The sequence below is a fragment of the Lonchura striata genome, chromosome 26 (genome assembly GCF_046129695.1).
Source record: "Lonchura striata isolate bLonStr1 chromosome 26, bLonStr1.mat, whole genome shotgun sequence".
In the NCBI taxonomy this organism is placed as follows: Eukaryota; Metazoa; Chordata; class Aves; order Passeriformes; family Estrildidae; genus Lonchura; species Lonchura striata.
The window spans coordinates 120,207-138,921 of record NC_134628.1 but is presented as its reverse complement, the minus strand read 5'-3'; the positions used below and the strand labels follow the sequence as shown (position 1 = coordinate 138,921).

At 47.4% G+C, this 18,715-nt stretch overlaps 1 protein-coding gene across 13 annotated transcripts in view; it reads left to right on the top strand.

The window, feature by feature from the left end:
- The window catches only part of PHACTR4 (phosphatase and actin regulator 4), a 56,491-nt gene that overhangs the window by 25,486 nt on the left and 12,290 nt on the right, over positions 1-18,715 (top strand). For 8 of the 13 annotated variants that reach the window (XM_021534911.3, XM_021534913.3, XM_077788520.1 and 5 more), the window contains 2 exons: positions 17,997-18,173; positions 18,595-18,675. In XM_021534911.3, coding sequence (XP_021390586.2) covers positions 17,997-18,173; positions 18,595-18,675 — 258 coding nt within the window. Of the gene's footprint in view, positions 1-4,478; positions 4,597-4,689; positions 4,746-10,316; positions 10,714-17,996; positions 18,174-18,594; positions 18,676-18,715 lie in introns of those variants that run through there. The other 5 variants (XM_021534908.3, XM_021534909.3, XM_021534918.3 and 2 more) reach the window with 4 other exon arrangements.

The window sequence follows — 18,715 nt, the reverse complement described above, 5'->3', positions numbered from 1 at the left end:
GGATGGGACTGGGGATGCAGGATGGGACTGGGGACACAGGGGACACGGGATGGGACTGGGGATGCAGGATGCGACTGGGGACACAGGGGACACGGCACGGGACAGGGGACACAGGGGGACATGGGACGGGACTGGGGGGACAGGGGACACTGGGAGACACGGGATGGGACTGGGGACACAGGATGGGACTGGGGATGCAGGATGGGACTGGGGACACGGGATGGGACTGGGGATGCAGGATGGGACTGGGGACACAGGGGACACAGGACAGGAGACACAGGGGACACGGGACTGGGCACACTGGGGACACTGGGGAGAGGTGATGCTGGAGAAAAGGGAGCGGCTTCCTGGTGCCAGGGGCAGCGTTAGGTGCGATGCTGGGAAGGAATCCTCCCTGCGAGGGAGGCCAGGCCCTGGCACAGATTGTCCAGAGGAGCTGTGGCTGCCCCATCCCTGCAAGTGTTCAAGGCCAGGTTAACAGGGCTTGGAGCACCCTGGTCTAGTGGACTGTGACGGGGAGTGGAACGAGATGAGTTTGAAGGTCCCTTTCAACTCAAGCCACTCTAGAATTTTGTGAATTGCATTTCTGGAGGAAATTTTTCTCCTTCCCTCCCCTCCCTCCCATTTTTTGGGGGGGGTGGAAGAGACAAGCCATGGCGATGCAGCCAACTAGTGGCTGTGGACAGTGGCTTTCATAGGCAGTGCAGTGGGGTCTGATTTGGCACCACGTTAGGCTCAGTGCCAGCGTAACAACACTGACCTAACTGGTACCTCCCAGTGCACTTGAAAGGTAGCATTTAATAGTTTTCTGCACTCCATGAAAAAATCCCCTATAAAAACACATCCCAGCTCCTGTGCTCTGTTCCCCTGTAGGGTTGGAAGCAGCTCTGTGTACTGTTTGCTTTGTGTGCTTTCCCTTTGCTTCCCCAGCCCCACTGCACTAAGGGACTCATTTCCAAGGCAAGGTGAGCAACAAGTCATGCCTTGGCAAGGAAAATCGCTCCTGGAGGCTCTATGGTGATCCCAGCTGGCTGTAGCTCTGCTCTTAGAGGGCTGATCAACCCCCTCTCCCCAGGAAGGCAGAGTTAGGCAGGGATCTGGGGCTGAACCTTGATCTTTGAGAGGACTGTAACCAGCCTTCATCATGTTTTTTGATTAAAATCAACCCAAATGATGAAAAAACTTGCCCTTCTCCCCTCCAGGTCTTTGGTCTCAGCATTAACTCTTGGAAACTGAAGTGGTGATTAGGGAAGTAAACGGGGTCCCTTCCTGCAGAGAAGGCAGGAGTTTGTTCTGCCCAAGCATTGTAGGTTGCAGGGGTTAAGTTGCATTTTGCTTTGGGAGAGGAAAGGAAAGTCTCTCCAAGTAATTAACTTAAGATGCTAATGAAGGGGCTTTCAAGGCTGGGACTTGTGGGGGGGGTGGTGGGAATCCCCTGCTGAATCAATGACATTACAGCTGTAGGAGTGATTCTGAAATTATTGGGCTGAAATTATGTTGAACATGAAGTTAATCCTGTTATCTCTCAGATACTGAGCAAACCGAGTGCACTGGGCGACTCTAATGAGATTATGTGCGTCAGTCTGGCACCCTTGCCCTGTTCAGGGCTTTTTCTTATGTTCCTTTTCAGGATAAAGTATTGATCAGGCTTCCTAGAGCTAAGAGGAGGGAGGTGGTGTCTGGGGCAGTGTGCTGCAGCAGTGCCGGGTTATTTTTTTAACACCCTTTTGCTGCCTGAAGCCATTCACTCCTCCACAGCAAGGATCCCTTAAGCCCATCCCTAAAGAGATGTTTAGGAAAAGAACTGAAGAACAAGGACGAGTTTAAAAGTAGACTTCCCTGTGTCACACCTTCCTGGCATCAAGGATCTGCCGTTGAGTGAGATGATGTCATTCTATGATGGAGACTACTCTGGGCCATCATATTTGCAGAGAATAATTAGTTCTGGCTCGAAAATCACATTTTGCATCCATGATAGCCTGTGGTGGTTGTTCTAAACGCCAGTGGGGTGGTGTGCTTAAAGGGGGTTATCTTTAGCTTGGTTTTAAGCAGTGGGATAAATTGCACAGGTAACCATTGTCCAGAAAACCCAGGAACCAAAATGATCCTGTAAGGAGGGCAGAAGAGCATGTTCAGTCACTGGCCATTGCAGCCAGGTTGTTTTCATGTTGGGCACAGACCTCCAGGCTGTACTGGCCTGACTTCCCTGCAGGGTTTGAATGAGCTGGAACAGTGTTGGTGTTGTCACTGCCAGGTCAAGCTCCAACAGTGGTTGCAGCAGCACAAAACAGAGTGACTGGAGATGACCACATACAGTGGAGAGGTGAAGCCCTACACCCAGCGAGAACTAGAATTTGGGTTTCAAAGTAATGGAAAATGTTTTTCTCTGCTTATTTGCCACTAAACCAGGCCTCTTGGTCTCAGCATCACTGGAGTATAGAAGTGATACCTATAACACCCACTAAATGAGCAGATGTTTTTGTGCCAAACCAGAAACCTCCATAAATACAGAAATGTTATTAAAGGATAAGTTAGCTTTTTGTTTCCAAGCTTTGATTCTATTTTTTTTTTTTTTTAAGGCCTGATCTTGTTAAGAACTGCAGACTTTTTGGTGGGGTTTTATTTTTATTATTTTCTGTTCCCTTGAGGAAGGTGAGAATTGCTTTGGAAGATCCAAGGAGTTCATTTACTGCAGAAACAGGCTTCAGGGTTGCTAATGACAAAGTGTCTGGGCTGTCTCCAAGAAGGCACCCAGAGGATGTGGGGGCTGGTATAGCCAAGGGGCCACCTGGGATTTTGGACCAGTTTAAGTGCCCAGAGGCCAGCCAGCCCTGCTGTTGATAAGGTGACAGATTTGATGGCATTGCACTAGCCTGTAATTCCAGGGACCTCAGGGGATAATTCTCACAGCAAAGGAGTCAGCACCTTCCACAAGCTTTTTGAGATGGGAATTCAGCACAAGAAAAAAAATCCCTGATTTGAAATCCACAGTGCACAGAGAAGCACTTTAATATTTGTGGTTATATACCATAACGTTTGTGTACCACACTGCTGCTGGTGCTCTGCAGATACAGGATGAAGGGAATGAGGTGAAATGAAGAATCTGGGATTGTGTGAAGGGTTGTTCCTGCAAGAGAGAGGAGCAACTCAGGGAGAAATAGCTTCCTACAAGGTTAGGATTAGCTGTACCTTCAGAACTGTTGGTGTTATCTCATCTCTTGACTTCCTTTAATTATATGAAACAACCTTGACACTGTAAACAATTCCCATGGCATTGTCCCTGCACTCATGTGAGTCAATGTGATGCATAAACAGTGTTTGGTTTGGGGGACCCAAAGTTTTTATGGCTTGGAACACAATCCCCCTGTCTGATTTTTGTGCCTTTTTCCTGGATGGCTCTTGGTGCCTGTGGCTGCCACCACCTTGTTTTCCCAAGTTCTCTTGGTACTGGCAGAAAATAGGAGCATCTGGGATTGGGATTTCAGGCTAAGGGGGCAGGTGGAGTGCTCTCATTTTGTTTTCAGCTCCTTTGGGCCTCCGTGGTTATCTCCCCAGTTCCAAAGGAGAAGAAGGGGATGTTAACAGCACAACCCCAGCACTGCTTTATTCACAGTAGCAGCAGTGTTTTACTCATGTTTCCATCCTCAGCCTGGCTGCTGCTCAGAGATGCCTTGGTGGTTGAGCAAGGGTCAATATTTGGAATTGAAGGTCACTCCCTGTCTTGCTGATGGCTCTTGTCTGGGTGTGACCTGAGGTCTGGCTGTGCCACTGTTTAGGGTGGCCCATGGTAGATATGTGAAACGTAATTTGGGCAGATGCACTTCCTAAGCGTTATCTTGTTCCTTAAATAGAGAATAAAGCTTGTATCAACATGAATCACAGAGTTGATAAACTGGAATGGTTCCTCTTGGAGTTGTCTTCTTGTATTGGGCAAATATTTCTCCACATTGTTTCCAAAGGCATATTTGTGCAATAGAAGGAGGTCAGACCTGTAATTACCTGTTAGGTTTACTCTGGCAGAAATGGCTTGTAAAAACATAGTACAATTGAAAGGAAGCTTTTAAACCTTCTCTCTGTGTGTGAACATAAAGCTGTGGTTTAAAATTCCAAATTTTGTGAGAGTTTTCAGTTGCAAGGGTACAAAAAGTATTTTCCTTGCTGAATTTAAGTGCCCCAAGTGAAACTGATCCACCCTTTCTTTTAATTCCTGAATTGTGCAGGGAATTTGGGTTTCTCTTCCAGCTGTATCTGCGGGCAATGATCAGAAGCTGAGGCTGTGTGCCAGACTTGCCTTGCATTTTAATCAGGAACTCCTAGCCTAGTCAATAATTAAAGCAGAGCAGGTGCAGAAAATTGGGTGTTCCCCAAAAACTAGACCAAGGCGCTTTTGTAAGCTTCCCCAAGCAGAGCCAGGAGAGTGAGGGGTGGGTAGGATGCCCTGGCACTGCCTGGCTTGTGCAGTAATTTGGAAAAAATGTAACTTCAGACTGGAGAGCTGGAGGTGTTGAAGGATAATTTCGATTATTGGTGCGGTGCGGCTGCTGCAAGCCCGTTGGGTTGGCAGAGTAAAGGTGTTTGCTGCAGTTTCAGCTCTGGGTATGAAGAGCAAATCCATTTACTGAGATTTTTGTGAAACGTTTAAAAGAGGAAACAACTTTTACAGAGTAATCTTGCTGCCTTTCTTTTCAGTTACTGTGTGGACAGAGAGGCTTGCAGCTGAAGTGTGACATCTTGAAGGATTAGAGGTAGGAAGAGAAATTTGGGATCATAAGCCTGTGGACCTTGACCTATACACTGAAGAGTAACTTAGAGTTAAATATAGTCCTACCTCTTAGGGTTAATTGCAATTCAATCTGAATTTAGAGGTTTAATATTTACTGATATTTTTGCTGTTAGCTTTTGTAGTTAGCTTGCAATGTTGTGCAAAAGAGAGTTTCTCCCATTGGTTTTGTAAGTGGCATAGATGTACTTACTCTGCTGGAGGACTTGTTTACGTTGGATAATGCTCTGCATGAGCTGTAAAGCCTTGAGTTAGCTTTGTCCTGTAAGGCTGTTTGTGATGGATGTGACTGTGCAGCAGCCACTCTCTTCAGAAGAGCACTGTGTGCTGTGCTGGGCCAACTCTAAAAACTCCTGCTGGGCAGTGCTTTGGAAGGAGGGAATATATTTTGATTTTTTTCATCCCCATGTTTTGAAGTGGGGGCCCTCAGGTGATGTCAGTTTATACATTTTTCTCTGAGTATCTTGAGTTTTTGCTGCAGAAGAGGGTTAACCAAGAGTTAAGCTAAATGCCATTCCTGTTTCTTCTCTATACAATGCAATAATTAATGTTATTTTCTTCATGTTTTTGCTTAATATGTTCCTAATAATGTAGCTGGAAGTGGCAGATGGGTATCCTGCCTCTTAATGCTCCCCTGTTGGGAATACACTGATGCTTTGCTAATGCCTGATGCTTTGCTGGAATGTATCCTATATATGTGCTTCCTTTGGCTTCTGACCAGACTTTCTTTTAATGCTGCTTCAAGGTGCTCCAAAAAGTTGTTCATCAGCTTTGGAGTTTCCCTTGCCTCAATATGGCAAAGCCATGAATCACCATAGTGATCAAATTAGGGTTAGTCAAATTAGCCAAGATGTGACTGAATCTTTAATTTTGTCAAGATGGCATTCCTCAGCATTCCCTCACTAGTAAACAAGAAAATACTTGGCCTGTGTTGTAATTACAGGGAGTGGTGAGGAGACATTGATGGTGAGGCTTTTCCAGTACTGGCTAAAATTTACTTCCAATGGAAGTTGTATTTTCCCCGGAAAACAAGGCTGGGGGGTATTTTTGCCTTAAGCTCCTCTGGGCTCAAAGCCTGGTTTAGTTTATAATTTTTTGAGCCCATTCCCTGTGACAGTGAAGCGATTCCTTGTGTTCCAGCCACCTGCTGTGACCACAGGGCTTTCCAGGGACATGGCCTCACCTTCCCAGAGGTGGGGCTGGAAATGCTGTCAGTCAGCTCCTTGGCACACCGATCTCTTCCTCCAGCTGTGCTTCATTGTGGTCAACATCTGGACTTCTGTGGGACGTGGCATGCTCACCTTCCCTGGTCCCAGCACATGGGTGGTGGCACCAAGTTCCTGACAGGCTGGACCTGCTGCTCTTTGCTGTCTGAGGTGGAGCACCATGCTGACTAACTGGTGGGGACACAGGGCCTGGAATGCTCTGGGAAATAGGAGTTTCCCTCTAGGAAATGTCACAGGAAGCATGAAGGAAGTCATGTGGTGCAGGAGCACTTTGCTCCCATTTGAACCATCAAAGTCTGCAGGACACAAACAATGTGATGCCAGCTGCCTTATAAATAACCCCTGTTCCACTTCCACAGCAGCTTTTCAGCCCGAGTGAGGGGAAAGGAAGAGCGTCACGTTGTGCTCGTTTGTTCGGGGCCGCTCCCCGGCGTCGGCCGCCCCTCGGTAGCGGCGGCATGCGCTCCGTGTCGAGCACGGCCCAAAGGACTCGCCGCTCTAGGCAGCCACGGCTCTTACGTGGACATGTCAGGTTTTTTCCTTTTCTGTTCTTCCACAGCTGAAAACAAAAGCTGTGGTGAAAGCAAGCTGATGAGAGGGCTGAAGCACCTCTCCTGAGAGGAAAGGCTGAGGGAGCTGGGGTTGATCAGTCTGGAAGGGACAAGCTCTGGGGTGACCTAATTGTGGCCGTTCAGTACCTGAAAGGAGCCTGCAGGAAAGGTGGGAGAGACCTTTACAAGGGCCTGGAGTGACAGGACAAGGGGGGGTGGCTTCAAACTGACAGAGGGGAGGCTTAGATGGGATATCGGGGAGAAATTCTTCCCTGTGAGAGTGGTGAGGGAGTGGAATGGGTTTCCCAGAGAAGCTGTGGCTGCCTCTCCCTGGAAGTGTTCCAGGCCAGGTCGGACAGGGCTTGGAGTAACCTGGGATAGTGGAAGGTGTCCCTGCTCATGGCATGGGGTGAAATGAGATAGACTTTAAGGTCCCTTCCAACCCAAACCATTCCATGATTCAACAAAACACATCCGGAGTCGTGGTGCTGCCACTTTTTCTCCTCCCTGCCAACCCTCCTGCATGAGGGTTTTAGAGGGTGCATCTCCTGCAGTAGCTCTGCTGACTCTCGGGTGACGAGTTCTGAAGGAAAATGCCCAGTATCACTGGTTTTAAATAGCTCCATCAGCAGGGATGGGATAAGGCTGGAGTCCTTTTTAATGTTCCTGTGGCTGAATCATGGAACACAAATGTCTGAGTCACCGTGGGTGAATGTAGCATTTCATGTTGGTGTGAACCGAAATCTGAACAACACTGGCTTTATTAGAGGAGCTAATATTGTGCTCATGGCTCTCATTAGATTTTAAAATGAAACAATCCAGAAGAGTTCCTTTTACAATGTATATAAACAGATTATTAACATAGAAATGCCAGGGGTTTAATGGGATTTTGAGCTGGATGGAGAGGAAATGAAACTTCAGAAGAAGGCCATGTACCCCATGTTTGAGTGTTTACTGCCTGTTTTTTTATTTCAGCCATCTGCCTCTCCTTAAATCACATAAAATTTTCATGTAACTGGCATTTCTTCGTTACTGTATTTTAAAATGAAATGCTGAAGGGACAATCAGGTGTTTCCCATTTTGCTCTCCTTTAGAAAGCTCTTTGCTATTCCACCTTTTTCATCTTAAAAAAAGTTATCACCTATTGCTGAGGAATAAAACAATTGCTCTGGTTTCTTCTGGTTGCTGTGCAGCAAAGTTAGATGGTCTTTCTCATTATTACGGGAATTTTTACTCTTCCGTGCTTGAAGTGTGGGTTTTCCTTTATCCCAGATGTCCAGTGGGATGAGGGCAAGTCACTTTGTCCTGTATTTTTCCCCAGTGGTGAAACAAAGCCCTCTAAAAGCAGAGGGTTTCTTAGGAGCTGCTCTCATGCTCTGAACTCAAGCTGCAGTTGAGGCAGTAACATTTTTTGGCATTCTGTTTTCTGGGACAGAATTTGCACCTTTCCTTTCAGATGTGGAGCTGAAGGATGGACTGGTTTTTCTGGCCATGAGTTCCCTTGAAAATAATGATGCTGGTGTTACTTTTGGGTTTGTGGTGTTTTGTGCACGTTGTCAGCTGTTTTCTGGTGTGGTTTTGCTTTCTCCCCCAAAAGAGGAGAGAGTGGCTGGTACTCCTGAATGATACTTAAGTCCAGAGCCAGCTGTGATTTGAAACACAGATTTGTCTCTCTTTGCTCCTTCAGCACCACAGCACTGCTTTTCAGGAGGAAATACTAATGCTTCTGGTACAACCATTGCCAAGACTTGTTATTCTCTCTGTGATGGTCTTTGAGGCCTGATGAAGGATACAGAAATGTAAAGGACTTTATTTCACAGCCTGGTGGGTTCCTGTGTAGTACCAGAGCCTGAGTAATTGTTGTGCATGTCTCGGGCTGCAGCCGCTGTGAATTTAAATCTGTTTATTTAAATACCTTTTATTGAAATTTAAGGTCATGTTTCATGTTTTACAAATGTAGAAATAAAGGGTCAGAGATATGATTGTACTACAGTGCTTTAACAATTTACCACGTGTCATCTGTCCTGCAGCAGAGCTTTGTGCACTTTGAATTCACAGCAAATGCCTTATAAAAGGCAGTGACTTTAATACTGTAGAAGCCAGGCAGGTCTAGAGGCAGTGTTCTGTAGCATTCCCAACTGTAGGAATATTTTTTCCAGACCTCCTTCCAAGCTGGGCAGCTGATTTACAGACTAGGGGAAATCTTCCTGCCTTTCTCTCTGACCTTTATGAGTCTCTGCCAGATGGCAGTTAATAAAAATGGGTTCAAAAAATGGCTTTTTCTTTGCTTCAAAGCAAAAAGTCTTCAATGAGGTGGAGCATTACTGGGATGAACTGGGATGTTCATTGCCCACAGTGAGAGCCCAAGCATGCACATGTCCATGGTGGGCGTGGAGAAGAGCAGCACTTCCAGGAATGTCCATGTGCCCTGCACAAGGGAGGACAGTGGTATTTGCTGTCCCCCTCCAGGGCTCTGCTCACCCCATCTGTGGGATGAGGGTCACCTGCCTGGCACCAGCCTTGACGACAAGCACAACACATGTGGAGAAGATGCACAAGTGTTCTTCTTCCTCCTACATTTCCACGGCTCTGCTTTGGATGAGGAGTGGATTTGCAAGTTGCCCAATGGCACATTTAGTGTGTTAGTGGGGAAACCAAGAGCACCATGGTTTTTGTGGTGTGTTTGTGGCTCAGCTGAGGTGATACAGAATTTCAGAGCTACCCCTTGGTGTATTTTGGGGTATGTTTTTGTAGCACTGCATCCCCCCACCCTTGAGGCTGGGAACAGCAATCCCATGGCATTTGCTCTGGGCACTGTACAGCATTCATTGTTCCCAGCTGCACCAGCCCAAATTGACAATCTTGGGCCTGGTTGTTTTGCAGAATCGAAGATTTTCTGATTGGGATTGCTGCCTGGGTAGTATTCAATCATACTGAAGTCCTCTTCTTGCTGGCCCAACAAGGACAGGGACACAGAGCACTGCAGCAAATTCTGTTGCTGAGAACTTCTCCTACATTGGGGAAAAACCAACCTAGATGTGTCACATGGGGTCAGGTTCCTGATTTTAATCCCTTTTATGCTGCAGCATATTCCTGTATATTTTTGAAAATTGCTTTTCCTTTTTTCCTGATTAAGCTTCTGGATGCTTAAAAATTTTCCTGCTTCTCTGCTGTAGGGTGTATAGAGAAAACGAGCTGTAGGTTCGCAGAAGTCCTAACCCAAATTATAATGATAAGGAATCCAAATGGACATATTTAAACTTTGGAAATCTTTTATTGTGAGGCAGATGGCTGAGTGGGATGTTTGTTACCTTAACCATCAAGCTGTGACACATGAATAGAAAGGAAACTTTTACTTTCCTTGTTAAATTTAAATTTTCCATTGTTAAATTTAAATTGCACGAGAGGACATGCTTCCTGGTAACTTTAGTGGAGAGGGGAATTGCATGAAATTGTATTTTTATATTTGTCTAGATGCATATCAGCTCAGGCTGTCTTTGAAATTCCCTTTGCTCGGGGGTAATGCAGCTCCCACAGCACTTGGAGAACAGTTGTCTCATCCCTGACTGCATTAGTTTGTGTTTGGCTGGCACAGGTAGGCTGTAAATTCCTTCATTTCATTTTGGGAGGTGAAACCCCTTGTTGTATTGCTGTGCACGGATTCTCCAAGCCCATCCCTGAGAGGAATACTCTGCTCTCCTTCTCCTTGCTCCCAGCTTTTCTCTCTTCTTGCTAAGCTGGGTGCGAGGAAGGAGCGAGGGGTGTTGATAATTTGGATTGTGCAGCTCAGTGGCTGGGTCGTGGCTGGCTGTCTCCTCCCCTTCCTGAGCTTCGCCCTAGCCAGCTCGGCTCTGGAATGACAGGCATTCCTGCGTGAAGGGAGCTGGCACGGACACTTATTTATGAGACTCGAGTGCCCGGCCATGGGGGCCAGGGAGAGCAGGACCTGTGCTGGACCATCGCACACGGCAGCGCTGGCCTGAGAGCTGGGATCGCCTCCCTCATCCCAAGTGTGGATTTACCGTTTCAAAGGCTGGACGGGTTCTCAGCGTAGACTTTTCCTCTCTCTCCTCCCACCTCTTCCCGGAGAGCTGCTCTGAACAGACTCTGATGGGGCAGCCGCACTTCTCGAGACCGGTAAATCCAGGTGCTTTTGGTGAGTAATGCAGGGCAGGGGAGACCAGGAGCTGTGGGGCTGAGCGGGGCAGCAGTGCAGGTGAAACGGAGGGGTTGGGAGCAGTGGAATGTGGAACTTGTGTAACCTGTGCCAGCTGGGGAGAGAAACCAGAGAAATAACTCCATTTCCTTCCTTTCTCTTACCGATTTCACATGCATTCCCTGTGCAGCATGTTCTCTGGTCTTCAGACAGGCTCCGAGCCGCTGTCCTAAGGGACAGCCGGTGGCTGCCATGGATTCAGGAATACCACCTTTGCAAAGCACTTGGACAGTGGGAATGGTCACCTGCATGGGGCAGGAATCAGCCCTGAGAGTGAGCTGGGTCCAAAGCCACCAAGAATTGCCTCCTTGTGATTGATGTCACCCATCTTTTGGGGCAGCTGTAGCAGTTTCGGGGGGAGAAGGGCTTGGCAATACTCAGTCCCTGCTTGTTTTCCCTCTCCATTGTGAAGTATCTCAGTAACAGACTGGAGAAAACACAACTGTGTGGAGCTCCAGGAGCAGCCCCACTTCCCGAGCACTGTGTGGGGTCAGTGTTACTCCAGGTCTGTTGTGGGTGCTGTTCCCAGCACTGCCTATGTGGAGACTTTCCACATCCCACTGTTGCCTTTCTCCACTTGCTGGTAACTGCCTGGGCTCAGTTGTTCACCTTCATCTGTAAAGTGGAATTTTCTCTTTTCAGAGAAGAAATGGACATTGTCAGACAAGGATCACCCTCAAGATACAGACTGTTATTTTCATTATTTTTCAGTTCTATAACTTTGACCCTATCAGGCATTTCTAAGGCTCAGGTGAAACCAGTGATTGTCTTCCCCACCACCAGTTTACTCTAGCTAGTCTGGTTCAAGAGTTGCTAAAAATAAAGTGTTAGAGAGAGTGGAAGGGAAGTAAAACTTCAGTTGTCTTTGTACTGTAGAGATTACCAGCATCTTCTGCTTGGATTTATTCACTGTTAGAACCTGACCTGGTCAGTCTTGGGCTCTTTCTCTCATCAGATGCCAAGAACAGTGGTAATTTCCAGGGAAGTGGGCTTGGTGTAGTGATACTGTGCTTTCTGGAGACTGGGGCCTGCAGACCTGGTATTTCCTCAACTGCTCATTTGCTCCCTGAGGTCTTTTTTTCATGGCACAGCTCTCACAGTTCCTACTGATTAAATCTGGAACTTGAAGAGATGGTTCGTGCAATAACTGTGTCAGGATGCTGTTAAGGAGAGTCCTCTGAAGATTATGGTGATTAGAAACACAAAACACGGGGAAGCTGAGGGCTGGGACTGTTTGAGGCTGTTTTGTGACCACAACCTTTCATTCCTTTAAGGTCAGGGTTCATGTCTTCCCTGGATGATTCAGGAAAACACATACCCAAGTTTTTAAAGCTGTTTTAGGGCAGCTTAGAAACATTTATCCAAAGTGCTTTTTGGATTCTTTTAACAGCATTTCACTCAAAGAGTGCTTTTTGAGTTGTTGCTGTTTGTGTGGAAGCTTCTCGGATTCTTGACTGCTCTGCTGGACACAGCATGAGGGGAAAGGAGGCGGATGGGGTCTTATATCTCAGCAAAGGACTGGGGCAAAGAGCCCATGGTAGTGCGGGGAGGGTGATACCTGGCTTCTCTTAGACTGCTTCACCAGCCTTTGGATGTCTGTGGAAATGTTTGGGGGAGAAAAGCAGCTTGTTCTCAACCTTTTCCTAGCAGCTCCATTCTGCAGGTCTGGCCTGGGGCTCGCTGACCCTACATCGTTAAAGGATTGTGCCATTTTCCTCATGAACACTAAAAATCAGTAATTTTTCTCACAGGTATATTCAAGGTAATAAGAACTGTCATCATCTGAGATGCAATCCTTTGATTTCTTCACAGCCTTCAGCCTTGCTTTGTTGTGATCTTGGACTTGGATCTGAAGTGATTTTTAGCTTAAAGCAAAATTTCTCCATAGCCAGGGTGACTTCTGAAGGATGTGTGGCCTAAGATAAAATAGTTTAAAAACTCACCAGGATTAATTCTGAAATAACCTGCACTAGATCCAGGCTGGGTTTAATTCTTTATTACTGTGTATCAGAGGTGCCTCTATTCCATGTAACTGCTGCAGGTGTCTTCCACGTTAGAAATGATCCTTAATGGAAGGAATGCTTTTTAGTTATTCCTGTTGGTCCCTGAAGTTCCTGCTGTACCTGTTTCCAGGCTGGCAGTGCTTGGCTCTACAAAACAGTATTTTGGGGCTTGACCCCTGAAGATGGGGATTAACTGTCCTTGCTTGCGTGGTGACTTTTGGTCCCTGGCCCATTAAACCATGGCACTTATAGGTGGGGTTCCTAAGGGCCAGCTGGGATTTGCCTGCTGGGGTGTCCTCTGTGTGTGGCCAGGGTGTGACTATGTGTGGGGTTTTTAATTGACCCCATGGATCCTGGCTGTGCCAGTTTGACCCACTGAGAGCAGTGGTGGAAGTGAAAGCTTCACCCTGTTTAATGCGAATGGCACGGCCAAGCCTGACAGGACGTTTTGGAGCAGGTGACATATCACCACAGCCACTTGCTGAGGGTGGGAGAGACCAAGTGTGGGTCTCTAGCTCCTTCCACTGAAATGGTTTCTCTGTTTTGGAAAAAAAAAAATGACTGGGGTCACTCAACATGACAAGATGCAGTGGAAGAAGAGCTTTTTTCTGCATGAAATTTAACTGCAAGTCTTGAGCAAAAACATGTCTGCAGGGGAGGGTTGGAAGGACCAGGTGGCCAGGCAAACCAATAGGGAATTGCATCCCAAGTTGCTTGGCATTGCTGGAGCTTCCTGCCACCTTGTGTGCTCAGGCTGTGCCAGTTTTGTGACGTTTCCCTAGATTTTAGTCTAAACATTTTGGGTTAACATAAATCTGCTCCTTTAAACAGCTCAAATTCACCTGCTTGTTTGGATAGAATGGGATCAGAACAGCTTAAGTGTTTGGGAGAGCATATCTGAAAAGGCAAGAGGCTCTGGCTGGGAAGCAACTGGGGCATCACGCTGTCCCTGGACCAGCTGGATTCTGAGCTCCAAGTGTTCCAGGCCATCTCCTCTGGGAGTGTCAGGCAACATGCTGAAGTTGCAGCAGATATTTTATTCCTGATTTTTCCTCAACCAGGAGCATTAAGCGCAGTATCCAGCTGTCAGGGTGGGCTCTGTGGGGCTCTCCCAGCTCCAGGGTCACTTTTCCAAAATGTGGACTGCTCCCCTTCCAGAAAGGTTGAACAAGGTCCTGCTTTGATGTGGTGTCACTTTAGGGACCTGCCAGCTGAGAATCCTTTGACCTTCTCATGAGGACTCTGCTGGCTTCGCCCTGGGCTGTGTGACCTCATTTAAGCTTTTTCCGGTATTTAAAATGGGTTTTCCAGCCTGGCACCATGGTGAGGATGAGGCTGGTCTCTTGGACGTAGCCTTGCTGCTGGGCCAAGGTCAGGTGAAGGTGTCAGACTCCTGATGCTTCCCACCCTTCCCTCCAAGTCCGGGTGCTCTTTTTTTTGCCCTGTTTCATTCCCCTGGCACGGTGCTGAGGTTCCTTCCTGGTTTTCCAGTGCATGACTCGGATAAGGAAGGGTTTCCCCCTTGCATTGCAAAGCAGCTTAAGGACCCTCCTGTACCTTGTAGAGCAGAGCAGGAGGAGGCACAGCCTCAGCAAGGTGGATTCTCTGCCTTCACAGGGAAGAGATGTCCTCTCTGCACCATTTCATGGAGATTGGAGCTGGAAGTGGGCTGTGAATGGAAGGGAAGGTCCATTTTGGTGGGAGTGTGAGCACTATCTGATGTGAACAATCACTGAACAATAAGGTTATTTGAATGCAGATCTGTAAATCTCACCTCCAGCTGCTGATCCACCTCTCATTAGTCCTCAGTGTCACAGTTACTTCACAACAGACTGCTTTAAATGTCTATGTCCCTGTGGTAATTAGAGAAGAGAAAAGGAAGAGTGCTGTGGAAGGATTGGACAGGCTCTCCTGTCTTCTGCACAACAGGACAGAATGAATCCCAGTGAGGATCAGGGAAGGAATTGCCTCCCTGGCCTCAGTGTGAGCAGTGGGCTGGAATGGTCTCAGAGTGTTTAGTAACATGTCAAGTTTTATTCTACACAGGGCAAAAGGGTGGTGGAAATTATTTGGACAGTTTTGTGTTCTAGTGTGCATGTCTCCCCCTCTTGCCTGGCTGATTTTGGGCATGGAACTGATGATAAGCTAACGAAACCAAGTGTTTCCATGTTGGACAACACCTGCCTCTCATCAGGAGCCTGAGCATTGGAACATGGCTGAGTAGTGAGGCAGAGAAGCAGGATTTGCTCTTGATGTGAAAATCTTGTGAAACCTCCTGTGTTCACCTGCGTGGTTGCAGCTCTGGCAGTGAAACTCCACCCTGGGAAGGTATTTGCTTTGACAGCTGGGCCTGGGCTACAGGAGCTGCTGGAAGAAGTTCTAGCAGGCGTATTCACATGTGGGTTCTCCCCACCCTCTCTGCTCTTAGCTGCTCCTCCTTTGGAGGTACCATGGGTCTCCTTTTGGCCAGTCCTTTAATGTCCTGTACTCCTCCCTGGTTGTTCAGAGGGGACTGTGGCAGGGGAATGCTTGTCATTCTCCTTCTAACTGGAAATGGAGACATTCCAGGGTGCTGAGAGCTCTTCATTAATCCCTGGAGCTGATGGTTGAGTTTTCTTTTAATAACTTACTTTGCTTAGTGCAGCACTCTGACATCTTGGGTGGTAGGCAGCACATAAGTGACATTCCTCAGAGCAACTCAGGGAAGGGGTAGACATAAGGCAAGCTTGGTACTGCTGCCTTCAGCACTGTTCTCCTTGCAAAGGTGAGGGAAGTGCCTTTGGTGACACTTGGGCTTCGAATTCCATCCGCAGCCTGTGCTTGGCAAGTGCTCGTGCCTGCCTGGTGAAGTTTGGGAATGCTCTGATGAGCATAGTGAATACTGCTTGTTAAAATTGCATGTACAACTCCAGGGCTAATGCTCTGCTCTCTGAAGAAAGTGCCTCTAAACATGCAGACAATTCCTCTTGGGCTTCTGGGAGCTGGAAATGCTTTTCTGTCCTCCCACTTCCATCCACCCTCCATCCCTGCAGAAAATCACACATCAGTGTTGCCACAGTGTATGTTATTTTCCACCCAGTTTCTCTCCTGTTATGAAGTCAGGGTTGTTGGGGTTTTTTCCTTTTAAAAGCATCTCAGATGCTGAATTGATCTTTCTTTCTCAAACAAATATTGGCTGACATCAGCTTTTGACTGGTTCAGAGTGAAGGACTTTCTGTTATGGGGCTGATTTTAAAGAAAAGTACAGCCAACAGGTAAGCAGTGGCTCAAACACTCTCCAGTTTCCCTCTCTTGTTCTTCTCTTCCCTGTGTTTGTGATGTTCCATTCCGTTTGTGCTCAGACTGGAAAAGTGGGGTCTGTCCTGCAGTGACACAGTGATAGCCTGTCCCCAGCCCTGTGGCCTGAGGCTACTCAGGAGCCCACGGCTGTGGCTCCCTTTCACACTTCCTGGGATCTGAGCTCTCCTGCTGGGAAGCACTACAGGGTTGTAGGTAGAGCTGCATCAAATAATGAATTCTTTTTTTGTGTTTTCCCCCCCCCCCCGCCCCGCTCTCTGTCCTAAACATGTTCTTCCCTATGCTGATAGGAATCTGCTTTTTCACATCAGGATGTGTATCCTCAGTGGGGGTTTCTTGGATACAGAAGATACATTATTAGCTCTTTGTCCTATGTGTGAAGCTGCTTTCTCCTAGAATTTTTTTTCCCAATCTCTTAGTCTCAGGAGATAGGATTCTTGGCTGAACTTTCCTGTTACTTGTGGGGCATTGCCTGTTCTGCAGGCACGTTACATAGGCTTGTCTGAAGTCGACTGAAAGGACTGTTGTGCTCCCAAGCTCCACAATATCTGACTTGGAGGCTCCAAAAAAAGACACCTGAGTTCAGTTTGTATCAGGACACTCCAGCCTGCTGGGCATGTCTCTCTTCTCCATAGGAGCTCTGCAATGCTCCTGTCTCTAGTGCTGAAGCTGAGGGATTCTGGCTCTGGAAATCCTGCCATGGAGTGGGCACCAGCTGGCTTCACTTAGCTTGTACACACTGACTTGTTTTTCCGCGGGCAGTGCTAGATTCTGCTCATTGTAAGTGCTTCTCTGTGTTCCATCAAATACCCCAAAACAGCAACATCATGCAAGGCAGGATCAACAGTCCCCAGTTTAGTGTTTTGTGCTCTGGTTCTGCTTCAAAAGTGGGGTTTTTTTTTTGAGTTGGGGGTGGTTTTTTTTGTTTGGTTTTTTCACATGTCCCTCCTCACCTCCGTGTCCTTCTTGTGCTGTTCTCCAGGGACTCCTGTGCAGTAGGTGGAGCACAGGCCTGTATTGTGTCGCTTTCCTGTGGAGTTGTTGCTCTTGGCCAGCTTTGCTGCCCTTATTTATAGAAGGAAAATCAGAGAGGAAAAAATCTAGCATATCCAGCTGCTGGAATGGGTCTGGTGATTTCGGGGTGCAGACAGTTATGAATGTCAGCTCAGTGGGCTGGAAGGTGTTTGTGGTCATGAACTTGTGTCCAGCACCAGTTGCTTCCAAATGAAGATGAGAAAATGTAGGCAAGTGGTTTGTGTTCATGGGAAAAGCTGTGACACTGCAAATTAAATATCTGGCTGAGGGAACTGGGGGGACTCAGCCTGGAGAAAAGAAGGCTCGGCGGGGACCTTCTCACTCTCTCCAATTCCCTGACAGGCAGGTGCAGACAGGGAGTCAGGCTCTGCCCCTGGAAAACAAGGAACAGAACAGGAGGAAACAGCATCAAGTTGTGCCAGGGAAGGTTCAGGCTCGACATCAGGAGGAATTATTAATTTAATGAGTTGTCAGTCCCTGGCACAGTCTCCACAGGACAGTGGTGGAGTCCCCATCCCTGAAGGTGTCCAAGGAACAAATGGACATGGCACTCAGTGCTCTGGGCTGGTGACAAGGTGGGGGTTGTTCACAGATTGGATTCAACAATCTTGGAGGTCTCTTCCAACCTTAATGATTCTGGGGTTCTGTAATCTTTGTCTCATCAGAAAGGCCCTTAGCAGTTTCCCTTTGTCCTGTTTATGTTGAGATGTCCACTTGTGTCCCCGTGAGCTGATGTGAAGGCTCAGTGGAGCCACAGACAGAGTCTTGTTTCCTTTACTGCAGGAACGTGTGTCACCATTCCCAGTGTGGGGTGGGTTGGTGGGAGGTGGGAGCAGTTACCTGCAGCACAGAAGTAATTCTTTATTCTTTTCCTTCTTTTCTGTGCAGCTGAAGAGGTGGATCACGCCCCAGGTGATGCCAGCATGGGGGTAGATGTTTTGGAATCAGGTGACACCACACCTCCTACAAAGAGGAAAAGCAAGTTCTCAAGCTTTGGCAAGATTTTCAAACCCTGGAAGTGGAGGAAAAAGAAAAGCAGTGACAAATTCAAGGAGACTTCAGAAGGTAAAGTAACAGGGGCTGGGTGGGGGTCCCTTCCTCCATCCATTAGAGAAGGGGTTGCTGTCACAAGCCTGAGTGCTGACATGTGCAAGAACCAAAATGGGACTTCGGTGATGGGCTGACACCTGCAATCTCTCCAGAAACACCTTGCCACTGAGCTGTAGTTTCAGACAGATTAATTCCTTTCTTTCAAAGAAGCTCCCCAGGTAGCTGTGGGGAGGGAGCGTTTCCACAATCAGCAGTGCAGTGTGAAATGCAGGTCTTAACATGCAGTTCCTTCTCTCTCCTCTTAATTCATGCAAAACCAGTGAAATTTGAAGCCCTTTTATTTCCTCTAGAGAACATCTTTAAAAGAAAAAAAAAAATCTTCTTGAACTTCAACATTGCCCTGTTTTCTGAGTGCTTTTTTTCAATTTAATATCAGTTTTAGAACGAAAGATTTCTATGCGAAAGCCAAGAGAGGAGCTGGTAAAAAGAGGGGTTCTGTTGGAAGAGCCTGAGCAGGGTGAGTCTGCAAATGAACTTCTGTCTGTGTCTGTGTGGCT